The sequence below is a fragment of the Ranitomeya variabilis genome, chromosome 4 (genome assembly GCF_051348905.1).
Source record: "Ranitomeya variabilis isolate aRanVar5 chromosome 4, aRanVar5.hap1, whole genome shotgun sequence".
NCBI classification, from domain to species: Eukaryota; Metazoa; Chordata; class Amphibia; order Anura; family Dendrobatidae; genus Ranitomeya; species Ranitomeya variabilis.
In genome coordinates this window covers 478,196,331-478,219,670 of record NC_135235.1, presented here as the reverse complement: position 1 = coordinate 478,219,670, position 23,340 = coordinate 478,196,331, and the positions used below count along the sequence as shown (strand labels likewise).

At 39.5% G+C, this 23,340-nt stretch overlaps 1 protein-coding gene across 1 annotated transcript in view; it reads right to left on the bottom strand.

The window, feature by feature from the left end:
* Positions 1-5,360: 5,360 nt before the first annotated feature.
* Positions 5,361-23,340, bottom strand: part of MGAT5B (alpha-1,6-mannosylglycoprotein 6-beta-N-acetylglucosaminyltransferase B) — a 248,464-nt gene continuing 230,484 nt past the window's right edge. The window contains exons 14-18 of the mRNA XM_077251849.1: positions 22,284-22,430; positions 16,165-16,281; positions 14,372-14,446; positions 13,634-13,896; positions 5,361-6,441 (exon numbers count right to left, since the gene is read on the bottom strand). Of these exons, the coding sequence (XP_077107964.1) occupies positions 6,243-6,441; positions 13,634-13,896; positions 14,372-14,446; positions 16,165-16,281; positions 22,284-22,430 (801 nt within the window). The 3' untranslated portion in view covers positions 5,361-6,242. The remainder of the gene's footprint in view (positions 6,442-13,633; positions 13,897-14,371; positions 14,447-16,164; positions 16,282-22,283; positions 22,431-23,340) is intronic.

The window sequence follows — 23,340 nt, the reverse complement described above, 5'->3', positions numbered from 1 at the left end:
GAAGTTTACGTATTACCCAGGAGGGTTCCCTGGATATGGAACGAGTGCCCTGATAAGTGAGTGCTGTCAGCCACTTGTACACTTTGTATGTATAATATACACCAGTCACATACTATTCTGTATACACAGTGGGTACGGAAAGTATTCAGACCCTTTTAAATTTTTCACTCTTTGTTTCATTGCAGCCATTTGGTGAATTCAAAAAAGTTCATTTTTATCTCATTAATGTACACTCTGCGCCCCATCTTGAATGAAAAGAAAACAGAAATATAGAAAATATTGAAAATTTAATGAAAAAGAAAAACTGAAATATCACATGGTCATAATTATTCAGACCCTTTGCTCAGATACTCATATTTAAGTCTCACGCTGTCAATTTCCTTGTGATTCTCCTTAAGATGGTTCTACTCCTTCATTGGAGTCCAGCTGTGTTTAATTAAACTGATAGGACTTAATTTGGAAAGGCACACACCTGTCTATATAAGACCTCACAGCTCACAGTGCATGTCAGACCAAATGAGAATCATGAGGTCAAAGGAACTGGCCCAGGAGCTCAGAGACAGAATTGTGGCAAGGCACAGATCTGGCTAAGGTTACAACATAGTTTCTGCAGTACTCAAGGTTCCTAAGAATGCAGTAGCCTCCATAATCCTTAAATAGAAGAAATTTGGGACCACCAGAAGTCTTCTTAGACCTGGCCGTCCAGAAAAACTGAGCAATTGTGGGAGAAGAGCCTTGGTGAGAGAGGTAAAGAAGAACCCCAGGATCACTGTGGCTGAGCTCCAGAGATGCAGTAGGGAGATGGGAGAAAGTTCCACAAAGTCAACTATCGCTGCAGCCCACCAGATGGGCACTTATGGCAAAGTAGCCTGACGGAAGCCTCTCCTCAGTGCAAGACATATGAAAGCCTGCATAGAGTTTGCTAAAAAGACACATGACTCCCAGACTATGAGAAATAAGATTCTCTGGTCTGATGAGACGAAGATTACCTTTTTGGTGATAATTCTAAGTGGTATGTGTGGAGAAAACCAGGCACTGCTCATCACCTGCCCAATACAATCCCAACAGTGAAACATGGTGGTGGCAACATCATGCTATGGGGGTGTTTTTCAGCTGCAGGGACAGGACAACTGTTTGTCATTGAAGGAACCATGAATGCAGCCAAGTACAGCAATATCCTGGATGAATACCTCTTCCAGAGTGCTCTGGATCTCAGACTTGGCCGAAGGTTCACCTTCCAACAAGACAATGACCCTAAGCACACAGCTAAAATAACAAAGGAGTGGCTTCAGAACAACTGTGACCATTCTTGACTGGCCCAGCCAGAGCCCTGACTTAAACCCAATTGAGCATCTCTGGAGAGACCTGAAAATGGCTGTTCACCAACGTTCACCATCCAACCTGATGGAACTGGAGAGGATTTGCAAGGAAGAATGGCAGAGGATCCAAAATCCAGGTGTGAAACACTTGTTGCATCATTCCCAAGAAGACTCATGGCTCTACTAGCTCAAAAGGGTGCTTCTACTCAATACGGAGCAAAGGATCTGAACACTTATGACCATGTGATATTTTGGTTTTTATTTTTTAATAAATTTGCAAAAATTTCTACTTTTGTTTTTTTTCAGTCAAGATGGGGTGCAGAGTGTACATTAATGAGAAAAAAATGAACATTTTTGAATTTACCAAATGGCTGCAATGAAACAAAGAGTGAAAAATGTAAAGAGGTCTGAATACTTTCCATACCCACTGTATACAGAGGTGGGTGTGCACTCGGAGGACATTATTTGTTATAAATGGGGACATTAATAGTTTTCATAGCGGCACCCAAATCAGAAAGAACATCATCTGTAAGTTACTATATATGACTGTACTGTAATCACATTTATGTGTAGGGCTGGTATCTACCAATATACCGTTACTTTAAGGTGGTATTATTGCTCTTTAGTAGCTTTTTTAAAAAATGTTTTATTTAGTAACAGTTTAATGTGTTTCAGTCATTATGTAGTAGAAGTTGTATGGTGGAATCATTGGTCTTTGTATAAAGTGTTTTGTTATGTAGAGGTAATGGTAATATTATAATATTATGTAATTGCTGTGTAGTGGCGATAGTAGTGGACATTGTGTAGCCATATTATTTTGGCATCTTATAGCAGTAATTTTATAATATTAGTCTTTGCATTGTGTGTTTTTGGTTAGCAACAGTGTTATACTGTAATTATACATGTATAGTTGCTATTTTAAATGGCCATAGGTGGGTCATATGGGGAGACAAGCACTTTGGGGTTTGGGCCCCTGATCTTTTATGACCCTAGCAACGCTCCTGCCATACTGTGTGTTTACATGTTTGTGTTTCTGAAGTTGTATATACAGTGCCTACAAGTAGTATTCAACCCCCTGCAGATTTATCAGGTTTACACATTTGGAATTAACTTGGCATTGTGACATTTGGACTGTAGATCAGCCTGGAAGTGTGAAATGCACTGCAGCAAAAAAGAATGTTATTTCTTTGTTTATTTTTTTTTTAAATTGTGAAAAGTCTTTTCAGAGGGTCATTTATTATTCAACCCCTCAACCCACCAGAATTCTGTTTGGTTCCCCTAAAGTATTAAGAAGTAGTTCAGGCACAAAGAACAATGAGCTTCACATGTTTGGATTAATTATCTCTTTTTCCAGCCTTTTCTGACTATTTAAGACCCTCCACAAACTTGTGAACAGCACTCAAACATGGTCAACATGGGAAAGACAAAGGAGCATTCCAAGGCCATCAGAGACAAGATCGTGGAGGGTCACAAGGCTGGCAAGGGGTACAAAACCCTTTCCAAGGAGTTGGGCCTACCTGTCTCCACTGTTGGGAGCATCATCCGGAAGTGGAAGGCTTATGGAACTACTGTTAGCCTTCCACGGCCTGGACAGCCTTTGAAAGTTTCCTCCCATGCCGAGGCCAGGCTTGTCTGAAGAGTCAAGGCTAACCCAAGGACAACAAGGAAGGAGCTCCGGGAAGATCTCATGGCAGTGGGGACATTGGTTTCAGTCAATACCATAAGTAACGTACTCCACCGCAATGGTCTCCGTTCCAGACGAGCCCGTAAGGTACCTTTACTTTCAAAGCGTCATGTCAAGGCTCGTCTACAGTTTGCTCATGATCACTTGGAGGACTCTGAGACTGACTGGTTCAAGGTTCTCTGGTCTGATGAGACCAAGATCGAGATCTTTGGTGCCAACCACACACGTGACGTTTGGAGACTGGATGGCACTGCATATGACCCCAAGAATACCATCCCTACAGTCAAGCATGGTGGTGGCAGCATCATGCTGTGGGGCTGTTTCTCAGCCAAGGGGCCTGGCCATCTGGTCCGCATCCATGGGAAGATGGATAGCACGGCCTACCTGGAGATTTTGGCCAAGAACCTCCGCTCCTCCATCAAGGATCTTAAGATGGGTCGTCATTTCATCTTCCAACAAGACAACGACCCAAAGCACACAGCCAAGAAAACCAAGGCCTGGTTCAAGAGGCAAAAAATCAAGGTGTTGCAGTGGCCTAGTCAGTCTCCTGACCTTAACACAATTGAAAACTTGTGGAAGGAGCTCAAGATTAAAGTCCACATGAGACACCCAAAGAACCTAGATAACTTGGAGAAGATCTGCATGGAGGAGTGGGCCAAGATAACTCCAGAGACCTGTGCCGGCCTGATCAGGTCTTATAAAAGACGATTATTAGCTGTAATTGCAAACAAAGGTTATTCCACAAAATATTAAACCTAGGGGTTGAATAATAATTGACCCACACTTTTATGTTTAAAATTTATAAAAATTTAACTGAGCAACAAAACTTTTTGGTTTGTAAGATTTATGCATCTGTTAATAAATCCTGCTCTTGTTTGAAGTTTGAAGGCTCTAACTTATTTGCATCTTATTAAACCTGCTAAATCTGCAGGGGGTTGAATACTACTTTTAGGCACTGTATGTTTGTAAATAAGCTCAGTTATGGTACCATATGTAAGCAGTAAGATTGGTTCTGGTACTGAATCAATGTAGTAATCTAGATTCTGGTACCATATGTATGCGGTAAACTTGGTTCTGTTCCCATATCTATGTAGAAGGCTTGGTTTTGTTGCTCTATCTATGTAGTAGCTTGGTTCTGCTTGCTTATCTCTGTAGTAAACTTGGCTCTGCTCCTTTATCTCTGTAGTAAGCTCCGTTCTTTTCCTATATCTTTGTAGTAAGCTTGGTTCTGCTCACATATCTCTTTATCTCTTAAGTAAGCTCCTTTCAGTTCACGTATATATGTAGTTATCTTGGATCCGTTCTTGTGTCTATGTAGTCAGCTTGCTTCTGTTGCAGTATCTATGTAGGTAGTAAGCTTGCTTCTGTTCCCATATCTTTGCAGCAAGCTCCATTCTGTTCCCATATCTATGTACCAGCCTGTTTTTAAAGCTTGTTATCTCTGCTGCTTTAATGCAGCGACCAGAGATAAGCAGGGCAGGGGTGGCCCACTGCAACTCGAGGGCCACTGCCTTGTGATTGTCCCCCAGGCTGAAAAGTGCCAGCCAGCACCTGCTCACTTATCACTAGTGACTATGTAAGACAGCTGTCTTTAATGCATGTAAAGAGTTGATTAGGAGCGTCTAACTGGTCTGTAGGAGCCAGAACTCTTAATGGTTGGTAGGGGATCAAATACTTATTGCTCACTGCAAAATGCAAATAAATTTACATAATTTTTATACAATGTGATTTTCTGGATTTTATTTTTGATATTCTCTCTATGTTAAAATTAACCTACCCTTAAAATGATTGACTGTTCATGTCTTTGTAAGTGGGCAAACTTATAAAATCAGTAAGGGATCAAATACTTACTTCCCCCACTGTATTTACTTTAAGAAATACTGCTTCTTATGGTGCTTTCACATTGCGCTTTTCTCCACATTTGTGTGTCCCGTTGGGGCTTGCGTCCGAACCGTCATGCAAACTGAGATTCGGACATATGCACTGACAGGACCACGAACTTGGAGAAAAGCACAATGTGAAAGCACCCTTAGCAGCTCTCTACTAGTGATTATGAGAGGTCCTGAGAAGGTAACTCACACCTTGTTCCAAATCTGAGTGAAGTGACCTCAAGAATTCGCTCCAATAAGGAGCCTGGGTCGGTTGTTGATTTTGAAATATTGATATTACGCCCTTTGTATTCTAATTCAAGTTCATGTATCTCTTTCTGGATACTTACTTGTTTATGAATCAATGCTTTTACTTTTTAGGTTACGTTTTTATAAACGTTCTTTGAACTATATTTGCTTATATAAATGTTGTTTTTTTAATTCTAGTGAGCATATAATAAAAACAGTGAGTGTTTTTTTTGTATTTTTGGTGGTGCGATGAAATATAAGAGGGTAATTGGCAATGAGACCAAGTTTGATATACATGAGGCCCATTAACTCAGCTTCACTTGATGTCCACCTTTATTCTCAAATCAAGCAGCATCAATTCTGTTTCACCAATTCAGTCTTTATTAACATAAATAATTGAAAGAAAGAAATCCTATTGCTCACGCAGATCCTTTTAACAAATTCCAGTTTAATTGGAAGTATCAACTTCAGAAAAAAAAAGTGCATATATCTTGACCTGTTCCCTGCCATTGTGGCTTAAAATACATTACTTTCATGAACTTCACATTTGGTCCAAATCATGTATTAATTTAAATCCCCAAACATTTGATAGTATTTGTGTTCTCTCTTTATCTTGTAAAAAATCATATTGTCACAATGTTAATGCTCAGAAATGGAAGTGATATCCTTTCTAAAAGTCCTTGGGTTGGCACTGGCTGTACCACGTTACTTGTCACCGAGACCATATTTATTATGACTACTTCCAAAATATTGCAGTTCGAGCATGCCCTTTATGTATGATCCTCTCTTGACTCCTTGCATCTCTGTTCCAACAGATTGGTCGTTGTCTTGTTTTATCTTCATTGTGCTTGACTTATAAAAATGTAGTCGACCCTTGATCAAAAACCATAAGAGGGCATGGAGATAATTACGTGGCTCCAAGAAGTATTACACTGGTGGTTGTGTGAGTGTATAGTATGCTCACTATTGCTTTATGCTGCAGCATAAAACTCCGGGCAGAGGTTCCAGTCTGTATACTCAGTTCTAAAGGTACAGTAGGACCTCTACATGCAGCTGTCAGTATGATCAGTAGTTGGAAGATTAATGGAGACAGTTATCGGCTTTAATGGACAACCAATGGAATCACGAGCAGTGCTTACACAGAGCGATTTGTCCACGATGGTAGTCTCCACATGGGCACAGCCTGCGGAACTTTGTGCTTTGTCCTGAACAGCTAAAGAGTAGTGGCTCCCTCTGAAGATAGCATTCCCGGACAGAAGGTGACACGGCTGGGTACAAGTGGCTCATAACAGATTCAGTGCTCTCACACTGGGCTCCAAGCCTTTGATGACAAGATGACATGAGATTATACATATGATATGCACACGTAGTGTATCAAACAAAAGTATCAATTAGTGATGAGCGAGTATACTCGTTACTTGAGATGCTCGGGTGATCTCTGAGTATTTAGATGTGCTCGGAGATTTAGTTTCTGTCTCCTTAGCTGCATGATTTGCAGCTGCTAGACAGCCTGAATACATGTGGAGATTTCCTAACAAACAAGCAACTCCCATATGTACTCAGGCTGGCTAGCAGCTGCAAATCATGCAGCTACAGTGACAGAAACTAAATCTCCGAGCACTAACAAATACTCTGAGATCACCCGAGCATGCTCGGGAAATCTCAAGTAACGAGTACACTCGCTCATCACTAGTATCAATGAATCTACCAGCTGCATCTAAACTGCCCACACACATTAGATAGAAATAAGTCAAAATTGGCAATTTTAGCTAATGATTGCTTGAAACAGTTACAAAATGTGATCGTTCCAAGTGATCGCATTGTTTCCAATGTAAGAGAAAGTTGTCATATAGTTAATTAAAATGGAAGGTTCAACCAGACATGTCTTTGGGGAGATTGTTTTTACAACCAATCTGTTGAAGTCTACTATGGCAAATAACCACATAATAAATCAGGATTTTTAGGGGGCAGATATGTAAATATATATATATATATATATGTTAAAGAACACCTTTAACATCACACCCCATGAAATCACAGTTCTGGGTATTAGCATTATTCTTCTCAATATGGTGATTCCTACAGTCTAATGCCGTCAACACTGACTGACAGGATCATAAAGTCCATAATGGCAGACAACGCATGGAGTTGAGCCGAGATTCAAGTTCTATAAATTCTTGGCTCTGAGGCCATGTGCACACGTTCAGGATTTTTAGCGTTTTTTTCGCGTTTTTTCGCTATAAAAACGTGATAAAAACGCGAAAAAAACGCTAACATATGCCTCCTATTATTTACAGTGTATTCCGCATTTTTTGTGCAAATGTTGCTATTTTTTCCGCGAAAAAATCGCATCGCGGAAAAAAAAGCAACATGTTCATTAAAAATGCGGAATTGCGGGGATTCCGCACACCTAGGGGTCCATTGATCTGCTTACTTCCCGCACGGGGCTGTGCACACCATGCGGGAAATAAGCAGATTATGTGCGGTTGGTACCCAGGGTGGAGGAGAGGAGACTCTCCTCCACGCACTGGGCACCATATAAGTGGTCAAAAATAAAGAATTAAAATAAAAAATAGTCCTATACTCACCCTCGATGTCTTCCCGCCTCTCAGCTGCATGCTGCCGCTTCGGTTCCTGTAGCTGATGTGCGGTGAAGGACCTGCGATGACGTCACGGTCTTGTGACCGTCCTGTGATTGGTCGAGACCGGTCATGTGACCGCGACGTCATGGAAGGTCCTGCGCGCGCACACCATCTATACGGAACGGACGCCGGTGAGGATATCAGCTGTCTGCGGGTGAGTATAAGCATTTTTTTAATTTTTTTTATTATTTTTAAACATTCTATCTTTTACTATAGATGCTGCATAAGCAGCATCTATAGTAACATGTTGGTCACACTTGTCAAACAGTATGTTTGACAAGTGTGACCAACCTGTCAGTCAGTTTTCCAAGCGATGCTACAGATCGCTTGGAAAACTTTAGCATTCTGCAAGCTAATTACGCTTGCAGAATGCTAAAAAAACGCGAAAAAAACGGAAAAAAAACGCAAAAAAAAAAATGCGGATTTCTTGCAGAAAATTTCCGGTTTTCTTCAGGAAATTTCTGCAAGAAATCCGCAACGTGTGCACATACCCTGAGTCTTTAACAAACATTCTCCATCCTCCCTTGATTAACAACACAATCTCATGTTAACTTACCGCCTGTACAATGAACAAGACTAATTTTCTCAACTGCCCTTTGAAAAATTAAGATGCTTTTACACCGCCATGGTCACAAGAACAAGCATTAAATAATGATATAACTGGACTAGTGGAACTAGAATATAATGTTACCACTTTACAAAGCATTACACCCTCATCAGGAATATGCATATAAGTTCTGGGCACCAGTTCATAGAAAGGTAAAATCCATTTTAAGGACAAAATCCCTACTCTTTGGAGAAGAAAAAGAAAAAAAAATCAATCTCCAAAAAAGATAAACCTTTTAACATCAGAGCTGTGAATTTCTGGAACAATCTTTAGGAGCTGATAATAGCAGGAGCAGTTTATGACTTCAAAAAAGGCTTAGATTATAAGAAAGAAGAAAATAATATTTATACCTATGTAAATGCACAGAATTCTTGTTAGAATGTTGATCCAATCTGATCACCACTTGGGATCAGGAGTTGAGCATTTCTTATTTAAAGTAGATTTTTTCATGCCTTATGGATTATTTTTAACTTTCCTTTGGATTAATATTGGGAAACAAATTTCTACAGTTCTACCTACACTCCCTCTCTTCTTGTATGACATCTTATATTCTGTGCTTGAACTTGATAAACATGTATGTTTATTTGTCTAAGTAACAATGTACCAATTGGTTTTAGGAAATGTCTCTCTGATTTGTAGTCAATTTTGTTGACTTTTTGACCATTTTGTACCATGACTTACAACTGAGCCTTTTAGTTTTGTATTTTCTATTTCTTTTTCAATTCACAAAAATAATCTACTCTGCAGACTTTATTGTCAATCATTATATGTTCCTAAGGTCTGCCAGTTGCAAAGTCTATTTTTTCTCTTTGTAATATACTGTAAGGGCTGAATGTTTTCACTATGAGTTCCCCAAACACATAGTATTTTCTGGGAACTGAGAGGGCTCTAAGATTTTCTTCTTGTCCTTTTAAGATTGTTTCTGACATATTTTTGAGCACAAAAATACAGAAGTAATGTTTTGGGATTTAGCAGATATAGAGATTACATCTTTCATAATTTCAGTGTTTTTTTTACTTAAGGTCTGTATTAAGAAAGTGATATAAAAAATCAAAAGTAAAAAAAAAAAAAAAAAAAAACTAGTTTTAACAAAGAAAATAATTTAAACAATAAAAGATTTGTTGATGTTACATTAGTTTTAAATGGATAGGGGTTCAATCAGTAAATTAGTTAGGAAATATTTTAAGTTTACTAATGTACAATGGAAATATCTAAGGTTAATATTTGGCCTTCTTTTACCTTATGAAGTTTCTTTGGAGGTGATACGTCTTCTTTAAAAATGGTGGCTTTTGCCCCAATTTAATTAAGGGGGTTATTGTAAAGCAGCGCATCCCTGAACTAAGAACCGTTTTAAATTTTAAATTGGTCATTTGGTCCAAAATAATGAAAGGCAAAAGCAAATAATTCTTAATTAAGATAATTGATATTTAAAAACAAAGAGCCAAGATAAAAAACAAGGTGGTTCAGTGTATTTCTTGTATAAAAGTAAATCACCAGGTTTTGCTGCTCGATTCTCTTTAAGCAGTGAAGCATATTAATCAATACTGCTTTCTATAGGCAAGTACTCCAGACTATTTTTTCACTTGTTTTGATAAATCTTCCCAAATGTGTTTTGTTTTCTAACAAGTCTATGAATTCTTAAAGAAGTTGTCCACTACTAGGACAACCCCTTCTTGATGAAAATGTTTGGCCCCCATAAAATAAAAAAGCTTATACCCACCTCCAATGCTGACGCAGTTTTCATCGTGTCAGCACTTGCTCTGCCGAGGCTTTCGAGTGGTTGTTATGACACGTGATGCCGGCGTCCAATCAGGACTGGTGTCACTGTTTCCGCCTTCAGATAAATCAAACATGAAGAGAAAGGCGGGGTTGCAGCTGATCTCGGACTTCCTCTTCCTGTTCACTTTGACAGGGGGTGGGGACAGTGGCACCAGAGCTGATTGGGCGCCGGCGTCACATGTCTCAACAGCACGGGACCTCTGAGAGTCTAAGTGCCGACACCGGGGCAACAGCGCCAACATGGGAGGTGAGTATAACTTTATTGTTTTGTGGGGGTCAAGCATAGGGTATGAGAATAAGTTGTCCAAGTAGTGGACAACTTCTGTAAGAATAACTTTTTTCTAAAGAATGATGCACTCTTTTTTGCTCATGTCATCTCTATTAAATCACTCTGTTGCTGCCAATTCTGCTGCCTTCGCCTTGACTGAAGAAACATTTTGTATGATAGTGTGACCTACAATTAGCTCCTGTTTCTGTGACCTAGATATACAGATCTTGATTTGGTTGCTCTCTATAGGATACTTTGAGAATGCAAGAAAAAGGAGAACTTTTTTTTAAGCCAATTGTTACATCCAAGTAAACTTCAAAACAACCAGAAATAACATGTCTTCACATAAGAGTAGGTTTCCTTTCATCCTCCTCTTTGGAGATGTAAAAAAATAATGATAAAAAATCTTTTCCAGATCAGTAGAACCTACGTTCCATATGAAACATAACATTCGGCTTTGAGTCATACCGAGATCTTTCTGCAGTGCGGAGTTCTTTGAGCTTTAGATGCCGCTGTGTCTAACCCGTTGTGCCATACTGTTCCATCTCTTCTATACAAACACTCTAACTTATGAGACATTAGTAGAATTGTGCACACATCCAAGAACATCACAGTCAGGCTTTCTATATGTGCAAGAAACTCTAAACTCTCACTTTGGAAATGGCTTGTTTGGGAACATTGGTAGCATATACCAAAAATTAGCTATACTTTCAGGAGGTACTTTTGTTTTCATCAGGCATATTAGAAAAGATTAGGTAGGTAGCATTAGATTTATACGTACAGACCAATAGTTTGGGCGTACCGTCTCATTTTAAGATTTTTCTGTATTTTCATGACTATGGCAATTGTAAATTCACACTGAAGGCATCAAAACTATGAAATAACACATGTGGAATTATATACTTAACAAAAAAGTGTGACACAACTGAAAACATGTCTTACATTCTAGGTTCTTCAAAGTAGCCACCTTTTGCTTTGATGACTGCTTTGCACACTCTTGGCATTCTCTTGATGAGCTTCAAGAGGTAGTCACCAGAAATGGTCTTCCAAGAATCTTGAAGGAGTTATATAATTCCACATGTGTTAATTCATAGTTTTGATGCCTTCAGTGTGAATCTATAATTTTCATAGTCATGAAAATACAGAAAAATCTTTAAATGAGAAGGTGTGTCCAAACTTTTGGTCTGTACTGTATAGTCATGGAAACTTACTTCAAAGCTGAGTAGTAAATCTAATTTGAACTTTTCAGATGACGACATAAATCATTTAGTAATTGTTATATAGACTTTAGGGACAGTTATCTTCAAGAAAAAAATGGTTTATAGTATAAAGTTGGTCATATACAAAAGATATCAGTCATGTAGCAGAATAGTTTCTTCCCCAACTCAGTAAAAAAGTCATGCTTGTTTTTCAATAATGGGCAAGATTACCATCTTCCGGACACTGGTGCAATGAACAAAATGATATGACTGGTTAAAATCCAGCCTTGCCAGCCTTAAAGAAGATAATTATTTTCTATACATGAAATTCATGGCAGATTACAAGGGATTTGCAAGAAGCTACCCACATTACACATCCCTTCATGTATGATAATTTTCTAATAATGTAGAAAAAAGATAGTTGTCCCATAATTATTTTTTTTTCCATGAGGATGTTGGTATGAAAAAAGTTCTAGATGAAACAAGAATTTAAAATTGTAAGGATAGAAGCGGAAAATAGGTGGGATGCCTGTGCTGATCCGAAATCCGAAAGTATGATCCAGGATTAGTGTTGAGCATTCCGATACCGCAAGTATCGGGTATCGGCCGATACTTGCGGGTATCGGAATTCCGATACCGAGATCCGATACTTTTGTGGTATCGGGTATCGGTATCGAAACAACATTAATGTGTAAAATAAAGAATTAAAATAAAAAATATTGATATACTCACCTCTCCGACGCAGCCTGGACCTCACCGAGGGAACCGGCAGCGTTCTTTGCTTAAAATGCGCGCGTTTACTTCCTTCCGTGACGTGATGTAATTTTCAGGTCCTGAATGCGGAATTAGGCATTCAGGACCTGAAATTACGTCACGGCTTGCTGTGATTGGTCGCGTCGCGGTCACATGGGCGGCACGCAACCAATCACAAACCGTGACGTAATTTTAAAATGCGCGCGTTTCCTGCCTCCCGTGACGTCACGGCTTGTGATTGGTCGCGTCGCCCATGTGACCGCGACGTGACCAATCACAAGCCGGAACGTAATTTTAAAATCCTGAATGCCTAGAATTAGGCATTGAGGACCTGAAAATTACGTCACGGCTTGCTGTGATTGGTCGCGTCGCGGCCACATGGGCGGCACGCGACCAATCACAAGCCGTGACGTCATGGAAGGAAGTAAACGCGCGCATTTTAAGCAAAGAACGCTGCCGGTTCCCTCGGTGAGGTCCAGGCTGCGTCGGAGAGGTGAGTATAGCAATATTTTTTATTTTAATTCTTTATTTTACACATTAATATGGCTCCCAGGGCCTGAAGGAGAGTTTCCTCTCCTTCAGACCCTGGGAACCATCAGGGATACCGTCCGATACTTGAGTCCCATTGACTTGTATTGGTATCGGGTATCGGTATCGGATTAGATCCGATACTTTGCCGGTATCGGCCGATACTTTCCGATACCGATACTTTCAAGTATCGGACGGTATCGCTCAACACTATCCAGGATACAAAGTAGACTTGATGCAGTCTTATTAGCAACACGTTTTGAAGTCTTCAGACTTCTTCATCGGGATATAAGGGCTTTTGTATATGGTAATATTCTGATGAAGAGGTCTGAAGACTTCAAAATGCGTTGATAATAAAACCGCATCAAGTCTACTTTGCATCCTGGACCATACTTTCGGATGTCCATGAGCAGCACGGATGACCAACCTTTTGTTTCTCTTCTGCAATCTCAACTTTTTTTAACCCGTGGGACTGCAGCAGCTGACAAATTTAAGCTTGATCCTTGTTGTTTGATACACAACTCTACATGGTAAGCAATTTCCTGTACCTTACTGTCCATTATCATCGGATAAGATTCTAGATATTTCAAAAGTGAAACTTGAAGGGGAACCAATGATGGATTGAAACAGAAGCAAACATCCAGAATTTTAGGAGAGTTTACGTAGAAAATGTAAGCCAGAACTCATTTATTCATGGTTAGTAGACACGATATGACATAGGACTGTCATATACTTACTGTTCGAGAACATTTTGTCTGTTGATGATGCTGAAGAACGTGGGCTCACATACCAAGTCATGATCCCAGCATGCGCTTGTGCAGGACTCTCCTTCTGCAGACAGCCATACCTGCATAGCCGTGACAGGCGGCCACATGGATGGAGGAGGTTCACTGGGTGACCAGACAAGGTGGGTATGATTGATGAGAGCCAAGGAAGAAGGAAGATGAACCTGGGACGTATTAAGAGGAATAGGCAAGGGCAAAGGAGGAGAGCAAAACTCCTGGATGTGATTCGGATAAAATGAAAAGCAGGCGATTGAAAAAGTAAAGGGAAAATGGCAAAAATTTGGAAAGAAAGAAGAAAAAATGACAGCATTTAGAAGATATAGGATCATAGAATAAAAATGTTATCATGAGGAAATGGTGGATAATGAAAGATGGAAAAGGAAACAGAGACAGAAAAGGAATTTAAAGCACATTCTGCTCCATTATACTCTGATAGGCATTATCTGTAATGAACATTTCCAGCAAATTGGAGTATGCTAATGCATGTGGTCTGCAGACAGCCATCAAACTGTCGGATTTTCATTGATTTAACAATTTAGTGTTGTAGTATGGAGCACAGTTCACTGAAGGTCACCACTGGAGCAGAATACATTTAACAAGTATTAAATAGGAGTAAAGGAAGCTCTGCTTGTTTTCTGGATTGTTGAAGGAGATGTCATAAGACCCTATATCAGCTGATTGGCAGCTTACTTGGTGCTGGATGTAGGCATGGAGTCTCTGCAGCATTCCTTCGCTTGTAAACTCATAGGGTAGGTATGGTTCAATCTATGGAAAGAGCAATGAACAGATTTGGAATTGGTTATTCCTTGTAGATAAATTAATATTTGTTAACATAGGAGCATGACTCATAGGAGACTCACTGCATCTCTTAATAGCAGACATTTAGTCATGGTATATGAGTTCTGACAAAATTGTGTACATGCAATAGCATTACTACAGCAGAAAACATATTCACCAAATATGCTAAAGGACCAAGTTGTTTCTACATATCAACATTACTACAGCAACAAGAGGCTACCCCCCCATTAACCAGGGGTAATAAACAGAGAATATTAGGGTTCTGCTTCCATGACTGCAGCTTTTCTCTCCTCATCACATTGTCTAATGAGTTCCCTTGGGCCTCGTCCCTGAGCTCAGTGATATACTATTATTCTTCTGCACAGAACCTTCCAGATAATGAGACCTCTTTCTCAGCTTCTCAGGAATATTGGCTGTTAAACCACCCGCAACTGACACCTCTACGGCTCAATGACCTCAAATTGAAGCATTAGCCAGACCTCAAACCTCCACCCCTCCATCCCTTGTGTCCTCCATCCAGCCAGTTACATATCTATTTTTGCCAAAGGAAATGCATTAAAAATCTATCTATCTATCTATCTATCTATCTATCTATCTATCTATCTATCTATCTATCTATCTATCATGCCATGGATATCAGAACCATGAGCCAGGCCACAGGAAGCAGAGAGGGTATGGGATTTGGTGAAATTCATTCACCAAGAGGAATACCATTAGTGTGTGGGGCCTAAAGGAGGCACTATTAACGCTTGTTGGCACTGTTATTGTGAGGGGCATATAAAGGAGGTATTATATGTCGCTTGTACTGTAATAATATTGGTAGTAAAGGCCTTCTTATAATGTATTTTTGCCTTAACTGTATGTTGATATTGGTTTTCTTTTCAGTTATGTTATTTGGTAACTAGTTAATTAACTACATTATATAAGGTTGCATTACTTGTACATATATATACATATATATGTTTTGCAGCTACATTGTCTTTGTTAATAGGCTTAACAAGCTGTTGATGGAAGCTAAGGTACTAAATTTGTCCTATGGCCCAATGAACTACAGCTACGCCTCTGTCTGTTTCTATTACTGAGACATTGTATCACCTCATGTCCAGTTTTAGATTATCAATAATTTATCATGCATGTCCGATCTAAGCTTAAAGGGTTATTCTCATGTTTATAAATGGGTATTATTTGATAGCAATTGTAAGTATTTGTATTAAAATTTTCAGCCGTTCTAGAGATATTAACACTTTTCTTTTGTTTACAACTTGTTGCCTAGGAGACTGACCACTGCTTCTAGACAACAGAACATGCACAGCGCTTACAAGCTCTTTTCTGTTGAAATTGTATAAACTGTTTTGAAGTTGGCCAGGATCTCTGGAGTTTCCCATTACCTCCTACTCTTGGACAGCTTCAGTGCAATTCTTACAAATAAGATAGTAGTAGTGGTCGGTCTTCTAGGCAATGAGTTGTGAGCACAAGAAAAGTGTTAATATCTAAAAAATGGCAGTAAATTGATAAAGTGTTTGTTTTTGCTAGCAATATCCAAACATATCCATCTGTGATTATAAGAATAACGCTTTAAATTATCAACAATGTATCCTGTTACAAACATATCCAGTCTTAGATCACCTTAATGGGGAAATTATCCCTAATAGCCATTTTGTACCAGCACTGTTTCCTTAAAATACCTTGCTCCTCATGATGGCTTTGATAGCTGCCTCAAACTCCTTTGTGTCATTGTAATCCACTGTTATGACATGAGGCCTCCCGATGGTCATCTCCATGTATGGGTGCTGAGATGAAACCTGTGGAGGAACATGAAGAAAGATTTCCAAAGAAACAATTGATGCCTTATCTGAAAAGAACAGCAAGAGTGTACACATACAGCTTTTACTTAAAAGAAAGCCACATATAGGCACAATAGATGGATTAATAAAGGTTGAAGTCAAATGATCTAAACAAGAGAAACAGTAACACAGGAGTAACTACAACATTAACAAAAGAGGTTGCTATTAGGCCCATTGTCTTAAAGAGAATATGTCAGCATGATTTTAACACCCTCTAAACTGTTCATATGTGCATGTAGCTCTTGCAAAGACAGGATCATCCATACCTCTAACTAGCGAGTCTGTTTCCAAGATTCTACTCTCTACAGTTGTACTCCATACCCAGCTTGACTGAAAGCTCCTTTGTTTGCTGTCACAAATTCATATATACATATATATACACACACACACATGTAAACATATATATACACATGTGGTCAAAATTGTTGGTACCCCTCAATCCCACAAAGGTACAGTGCCTTGCGAAAGTATTTGGCCCCTGGAACTTTTCAACCTTTTCCCACATATCATGCTTCAAACATAAAGATACCAAATGTAAATTTTGGGTGAAGAATCAACAAGTGGAACACAATTGTGAAGTTGAACGAAATTTATTGGTTATTTTAAATTTTTGTGAAAATTCAAAAACTGAAAAGTGGAGCGTGCAATATTATTCGGCCCCTTTACTTTCAGTGCAGCAAACTCAGTCCAGAAGTTCATTGTGGATCTCTGAATGATCCAGTGCTGTCCTAAATGCCTAATGATGATAAATATAATCCACCTGTGTGTAATCAAGTCTCCGTATAAATGCACCTGCTCTGTGATAGTCTCAGGGTTCTGTTTAAAGCACAGAGAGCATCATGAAGACCAAGGAACACAACAGGCAGGTCCATGATACTGTTGTGGAGAAGTTTAAAGCCGGATTTCGATACAAAATGATTTCCAAAACTTTAAAGTTTAAACATCCCAAGGAAATGAAAGGAGTATCATACCACTGCAAATCTACCAAGACCCGGCCGTCCCTTTAAACTTTAATCTCAAACAAGGAGAAGACTGATCAGAGATGCAGCCAAGAGACCCATGATCACGCTGGATGAACTGCAGAGATCTACAGCTGAGGTGGGACAGTCTGTTCATAGGACAACAATCAGTCGTGCACTGCACAAATCTGGCCTTTATGGAAGAGTGGCAAGAAGAAAGCCATTTCTCAAAGATATCCATAAAAAGTGTTGTTTAAAGTTTGCAACAAGCCACCTGGGAGACACAACAAACATGTGGAAGAAGGTGCTCTGGTCGGATGAAACCAAAATCGAACTTTTTGGCAACAATGCCAAACGATATGTTTGGCATAAAGGCAACACAGTTCATCACCCTGAACACACCATCTCCCCTGTCAAACATGGTGGTGGCAGTATCATAGTTTTGGCCTGCTTTTCTTCAGCAGGGACAGGGAAGATGGTTAAAGTTAATGAAGAAAACCTGTTGGAGTCTGCAAAAGACCTGAGACTGGGACAGAGATTTGTCTTCCAACAAGACAATGATCCCAAACATAAAGTAAAATCTACAATGGAATGGTTCACAAATAAACATATCCAGGTGTTAGAATGGCCAAGTCAAAGTCCAGACCTCAATTCTATCGAGAATCCGTGGAAAGAGCTGAAAACTGCTGTTTCACAAACGATCTCCATCAGACCTCACTGAGCTCGAGCTGTTTGCCAAGGAAGAATGGGCAAGAATTTCAGTCTCTCGATGTACAAAACTTATAGAGACATGCCCCAAGCGACTTGGAGCTGTAATCACAGCAAAAGGTGGCACAACAAAGTATTAAGTTAAAGGGGCCGAATAATATTGCACGCCCCAATTTTCAGTTTTTGAATTTTCACAAAAATTTAAAATAACCAATAAATTTCGTTCAACTTCACAATTGTGTTCCACTTGTTGATTCTTCACCAAAAATTTACATTTGGTATCTTTATGTTTGAAGCATGATATGTGGGAAAAGGTTGAAAAGCTCCAGGGAGCCGAATACTTTCGCAAGGCACTGTATATACAGGTCCTTCTCAAAAAATTAGCATATAGTGTTAAATTTCATTATTTACCATAATGTAATGATTACAATTAAACTTTCATATATTATAGATTCATTATCCACCAACTGAAATTTGTCAGGTCTTTTATTGTTTTAATACTGATGATTTTGGCCTACAACTCCTGATAACCCAAAAAACCTGTCTCAATAAATTAGCATATCAAGAAAAGGTTCTCTAAACGACCTATTACCCTAATCTTCTGAATCAACTAATTAACTCTAAACACATGCAAAAGATACCTGAGGCTTTTAAAAACTCCCTGCCTGGTTCATTACTCAAAACCCCCATCATGGGTAAGACTAGCGACCTGACAGATGTCAAGAAGGCCATCATTGACACCCTCAAGCAAGAGGGTAAGACCCAGAAAGAAATTTCTCAACAAATAGGCTGTTCCCAGAGTGCTGTATCAAGGCACCTCAATGGTAAGTCTGTTGGAAGGAAACAATGTGGCAGAAAACGCTGTACAACGAGAAGAGGTGACCGGACCCTGAGGAAGATTGTGGAGAAGGACCGATTCCAGACCTTGGGGAACCTGAGGAAGCAGTGGACTGAGTCTGGTGTGGAAACATCCAGAGCCACCGTGCACAGGCGTGTGCAGGAAATGGGCTACAGGTGCCGCATTCCCCAGGTAAAGCCACTTTTGAACCAGAAACAGCGGCAGAAGCGCCTGACCTGGGCTACAGAGAAGCAGCACTGGACTGTTGCTAAGTGGTCCCAAGTACTTTTTTCTGATGAAAGCAAATTTTGCATGTCATTCGGAAATCAAGGTGCCAGAGTCTGGAGGAAGACTGGGGAGAAGGAAATGCCAAAATGCCTGAAGTCCAGTGTCAAGTACCCAGTCAGTGATGGTGTGGGGTGCCATGTCAGCTGCTGGTGTTGGTCCACTGTGTTTCATCAAGGGCAGGGTCAATGCAGCTAGCTATCAGGAGATTTTGGAGCACTTCATGCTTCCTGGCACCTGCTCACAGTGCCAAAACCACTGGTAAATGGTTTACTGACCATGGTATTACTGTGCTCAATTGGCCTGCCAACTCTCCTGACCTGAACCCCATAGAGAATCTGTGGGATATTGTGAAGAGAAAGTTGAGAGACGCAAGACCCAACACTCTGGATGAGCTTAAGGCCGCTATTGAAGCATCCTGGGCCTCCATAACATCTCAGCAGTGTCACAGGCTGATTGCCTCCATGCCACGCCGCATTGAAGCAGTCATTTCTGCCAAAGGATTCCCGACCAAGTATTGAGTGCATAACTGAACATTATTATTTGATGTTTTTTTTGTTTGTTATTAAAAAACACTTTTATTTTTTTTGACGGTTGAAATATGCTAATTTATTGAGACAGGTTTTTTGGGTTATCAGGAGTTGTAGGCCAAAATCATCAGTATTAAAACAATAAAAGACCTGACAAATTTCAGTTGGTGGATAATGAATCTATAATATATGAAAGTTTAATTGTAATCATTACATTATGGTAAATAATGAAATTTAACACTATATGCTAATTTTTTGAGAAGGACCTGTATATGAAAACCTCTTCCAGAGTGCTCTGGACCTCAGACTCGGCCGAAGGTTCACCTTCCAACAAGACAATGACCCTAAGCACAGAGCTAAAATAACAAAGGAGTGGCTTTAGAACAACTCTGCGATCATTCTTGAATGGCCCAGCCAGAGCCCTGACCTAAACGCAATTGAGCATCTCTGGAAAATGAAAATGGCTGTCCACCAATGTTCATAACCATCCAACCTGATGGAACTGGAGAGGATCTGCAAGGAAGAATGGCAGAAGATCCTCAAATCCAGGTGTGAAAAACTTGTTTCATCATATCCAAGAAGACTCATGGCTGTACTAGGTCAAAATGATGCTTCTACTCAATACTGAGCAAAGACTCTGAATACTTATGACCATGTAATATTTCAGATTTTCTTTTTTAATAAATTTGCAAAAAATACTACATTTCTGTTTTTTTCAGTCAAGATGGGATGCAGAGTGTAGTTAACCCCTTTCTGCCATCGGACGAAATAGTATGTACGATGGCAGAATCCCCCGCTTTGATGTGGGCTCCGGCGGTGAGCCCGCATCAAACCTGGGATATGTCAGCTATTTTGAACAGCTGACATGTGCCCGCAATAGGCATGGGCAGAATCGAGCCTATTAACTAGTTAAATGCCGCAGTCCAACTTTGACAGCGGCATTTAACAAGCGCCGGAAATGCGAGCATCGGTGACCACCGTCACGTGATCGGGAGTCATCGGTGCATCGGCATGACAACCAAAGGTCTCCTTGAGACCTCTATGGTTGTTGATGCCAGATTTCTGTGAGCGCCACCCTGTGGTCGGCACTCATAGCAGTACAGTAATTCTACTACATAAAGGCGATCTGACCATCGCCTCTATTTAGCAGAGGCAATCAAGTTGTGCCAGCTTCTAGTCTCCCATGGAGGCTATTGAAGCATGGCAAAAGTTAAAAAAAAAGTGTTTTTAAGAATGTGAAAAAAAAAATATATGAAAGTTCAATTCACCCCCCTTTTGCCCCATTAAAAATAAAACAATAATAAAAAAAATCAAACATACACATATTTGGTATTTCCGCATTCCGAATTGCCCGATCTGTCAATAAAAAAAGGATTAACCTGATCGCTAAACGGCATAGCGAGAAAAAAAATCAAAACACCCGAATTCCTTTTTTTGGTCGCCGCGACATTGCATTAAAGTGCAATAACGGGTGATCAAAAGAATGTATCTGTGCCAAAATAGTATCATTAAAAAGATCATCTCAGCACGCAAAAAATAAGCCCTCACCCAACCCCAGATCACGAAAAATGGAGACGCTACAGGTATCGGAAAATTGTCAATTTGTTTGTTTTTAGCAAAGTTTGCAATTTTTTTTACCACTTAGATAAAAAAGATCCTACACTTGTTTGGTGTCTATGAACTCATAATGAACTGGAGAATCATAATGGCAGGTCAGTTTTAGCATTTAGTGAACCTAGCAAAAAAGCCAAACAAAAAACAAGTGTGGGATTGCACTTTTTTTTGCCATTTAACCGCACTTGGAATTTTTTTTCTGTTTTCTAGTACACGACATGGTAAAACCAATGGTGCCGTTCAAAAGTACAACTCGTCCTGCATAAAATAAGCCCTCACATGGCCATATTGACAGAAAAATAAAAAGTTATGGCTCTGGGAAGGAGGGGAGGGAAAAATGAAAATGCAAGACCGAAAAAGCTCCAGGGGGTAATTAATAAGAAAAAAATGACCTTTTTTGAATTTACAAAATGGCTGCAATGAAACAAAGAGTGAAAAATTTAGAGGTATGAATACTTTCCGTACCCACTCTACACAGTACATAAATATATATTTATATAGATTTCCCAACCAATGCTTGATCACTTGTTGGCTGTTGCCAAAAATTATGGTCATAGGGTGGAGAAACTAGAACAGTGTACATTTTACTTCGAACAGTGTACATTTTACTTCATGGGTTAATAGTATGTTTCTTAATTCCCAATAATCCTTCTTGACATCTTCAGCTTCTTTGGTTTTTCATTTTTCTCAACTCACTGACTCCAATATTAGTAAGTGTATACATCTGTGTGAATCCTGCTCATTCCCTGACAGTTACTGACTGACACTTCCATTCATCAGAACTCAGCGGGAAATCTTGTCTAATTAATGGAGGTAATTATAATTTTTGTCAGGTGGCTATGATTAATTCCCTAGGCCTGCTGTGCAAAACACAATTTTCAACTTGTGGTTAAATCAATACAAAATCTTCTACTGTATGCCAGGGTAATCTTGTAAAATGCCCTGTCAGATCAAACGGACTGATTGCTGAAGTATTAGTCATTTTTAGGACATGACCAATCTTAATTAAATGTCACGGCCTCCTACCTCTCTGGATGTTGGTTTACCACGGAAAAACTCATGGTTCAGGGAACTGTGTGGTGGATTAAAACGAGGTTGGAGAAACACACAACCATTAGCAACTGCTTCCAAGGGCGCTGGACCTTCATAGGGGAAACCAAAACCTATAAACAACTGAAACACAAAAATACATAAAAATAAGTTATCAGTGAGGAGATACAGAGTAATCATGAAATACATCTAATAAACTAACGGACCCCAATGTGCTTTGAGTGTAGAGAAACACTTTGTGAGCTTGGCCCTTACCAGCAATTATCAACATTCTCCTAAAGGGTTTAGAATAAGAGAGTTCCTAAAAGATTGTTTCCTCAAATATGAGAGGGTATAAGGAGACCATTCCAAAATAGGAACATGAACAGATTTACAAGGGCACGAGTACTAGGATGACTAGTATATTTTATTTGCTAACTGGATAAGTTGAAACATCCTCACAGAAAGTTGGTGTGATTATCTGTCAGTTTTGATCGGTCAGCTTTCCATCGCACACATATACAATACAGACCAATTTCATCGGAAATGTTTTTGGAATTTTGTAGAAAATGTATATCGTATATCTCTACAAAACTAGGTTCAAAACCAGATCCTCAGTGCTAGGAGGCAAAACAAATAGCAAGTGATCTTCATCTTGTGAGAAAAGAAAAGTAGAGGAGCCACATCAAGCTGTTGTCCCATCTTTTGTCCTCCCCCTAAACACGAATTGTTCATTTTGTCATATATCTCCGTGTAGTCCTGTAACCAGATAAGATCTATTTTTCTTTCTTTGATTATTAGATTGGTCCAACTGAATATCCTCCAATGAGCTATGCCACAAGATAACTCCATCATCAGGAAATGATCAATTGTTTAAATCGTATTTTTGTGTTTCATGAATTTTTAGTTTCAAAAATTTTTACAGTTATGTAAATCAGGGGTGGGGAATCTTTTTTTCTGTGAAGTGCCATTTGGATATTTATACCATCCCAAACACACCTCCAGGCTGTGTAAGGGCTATTTGACCAAGAAGGAGAGTGATGGGGTGCTATGC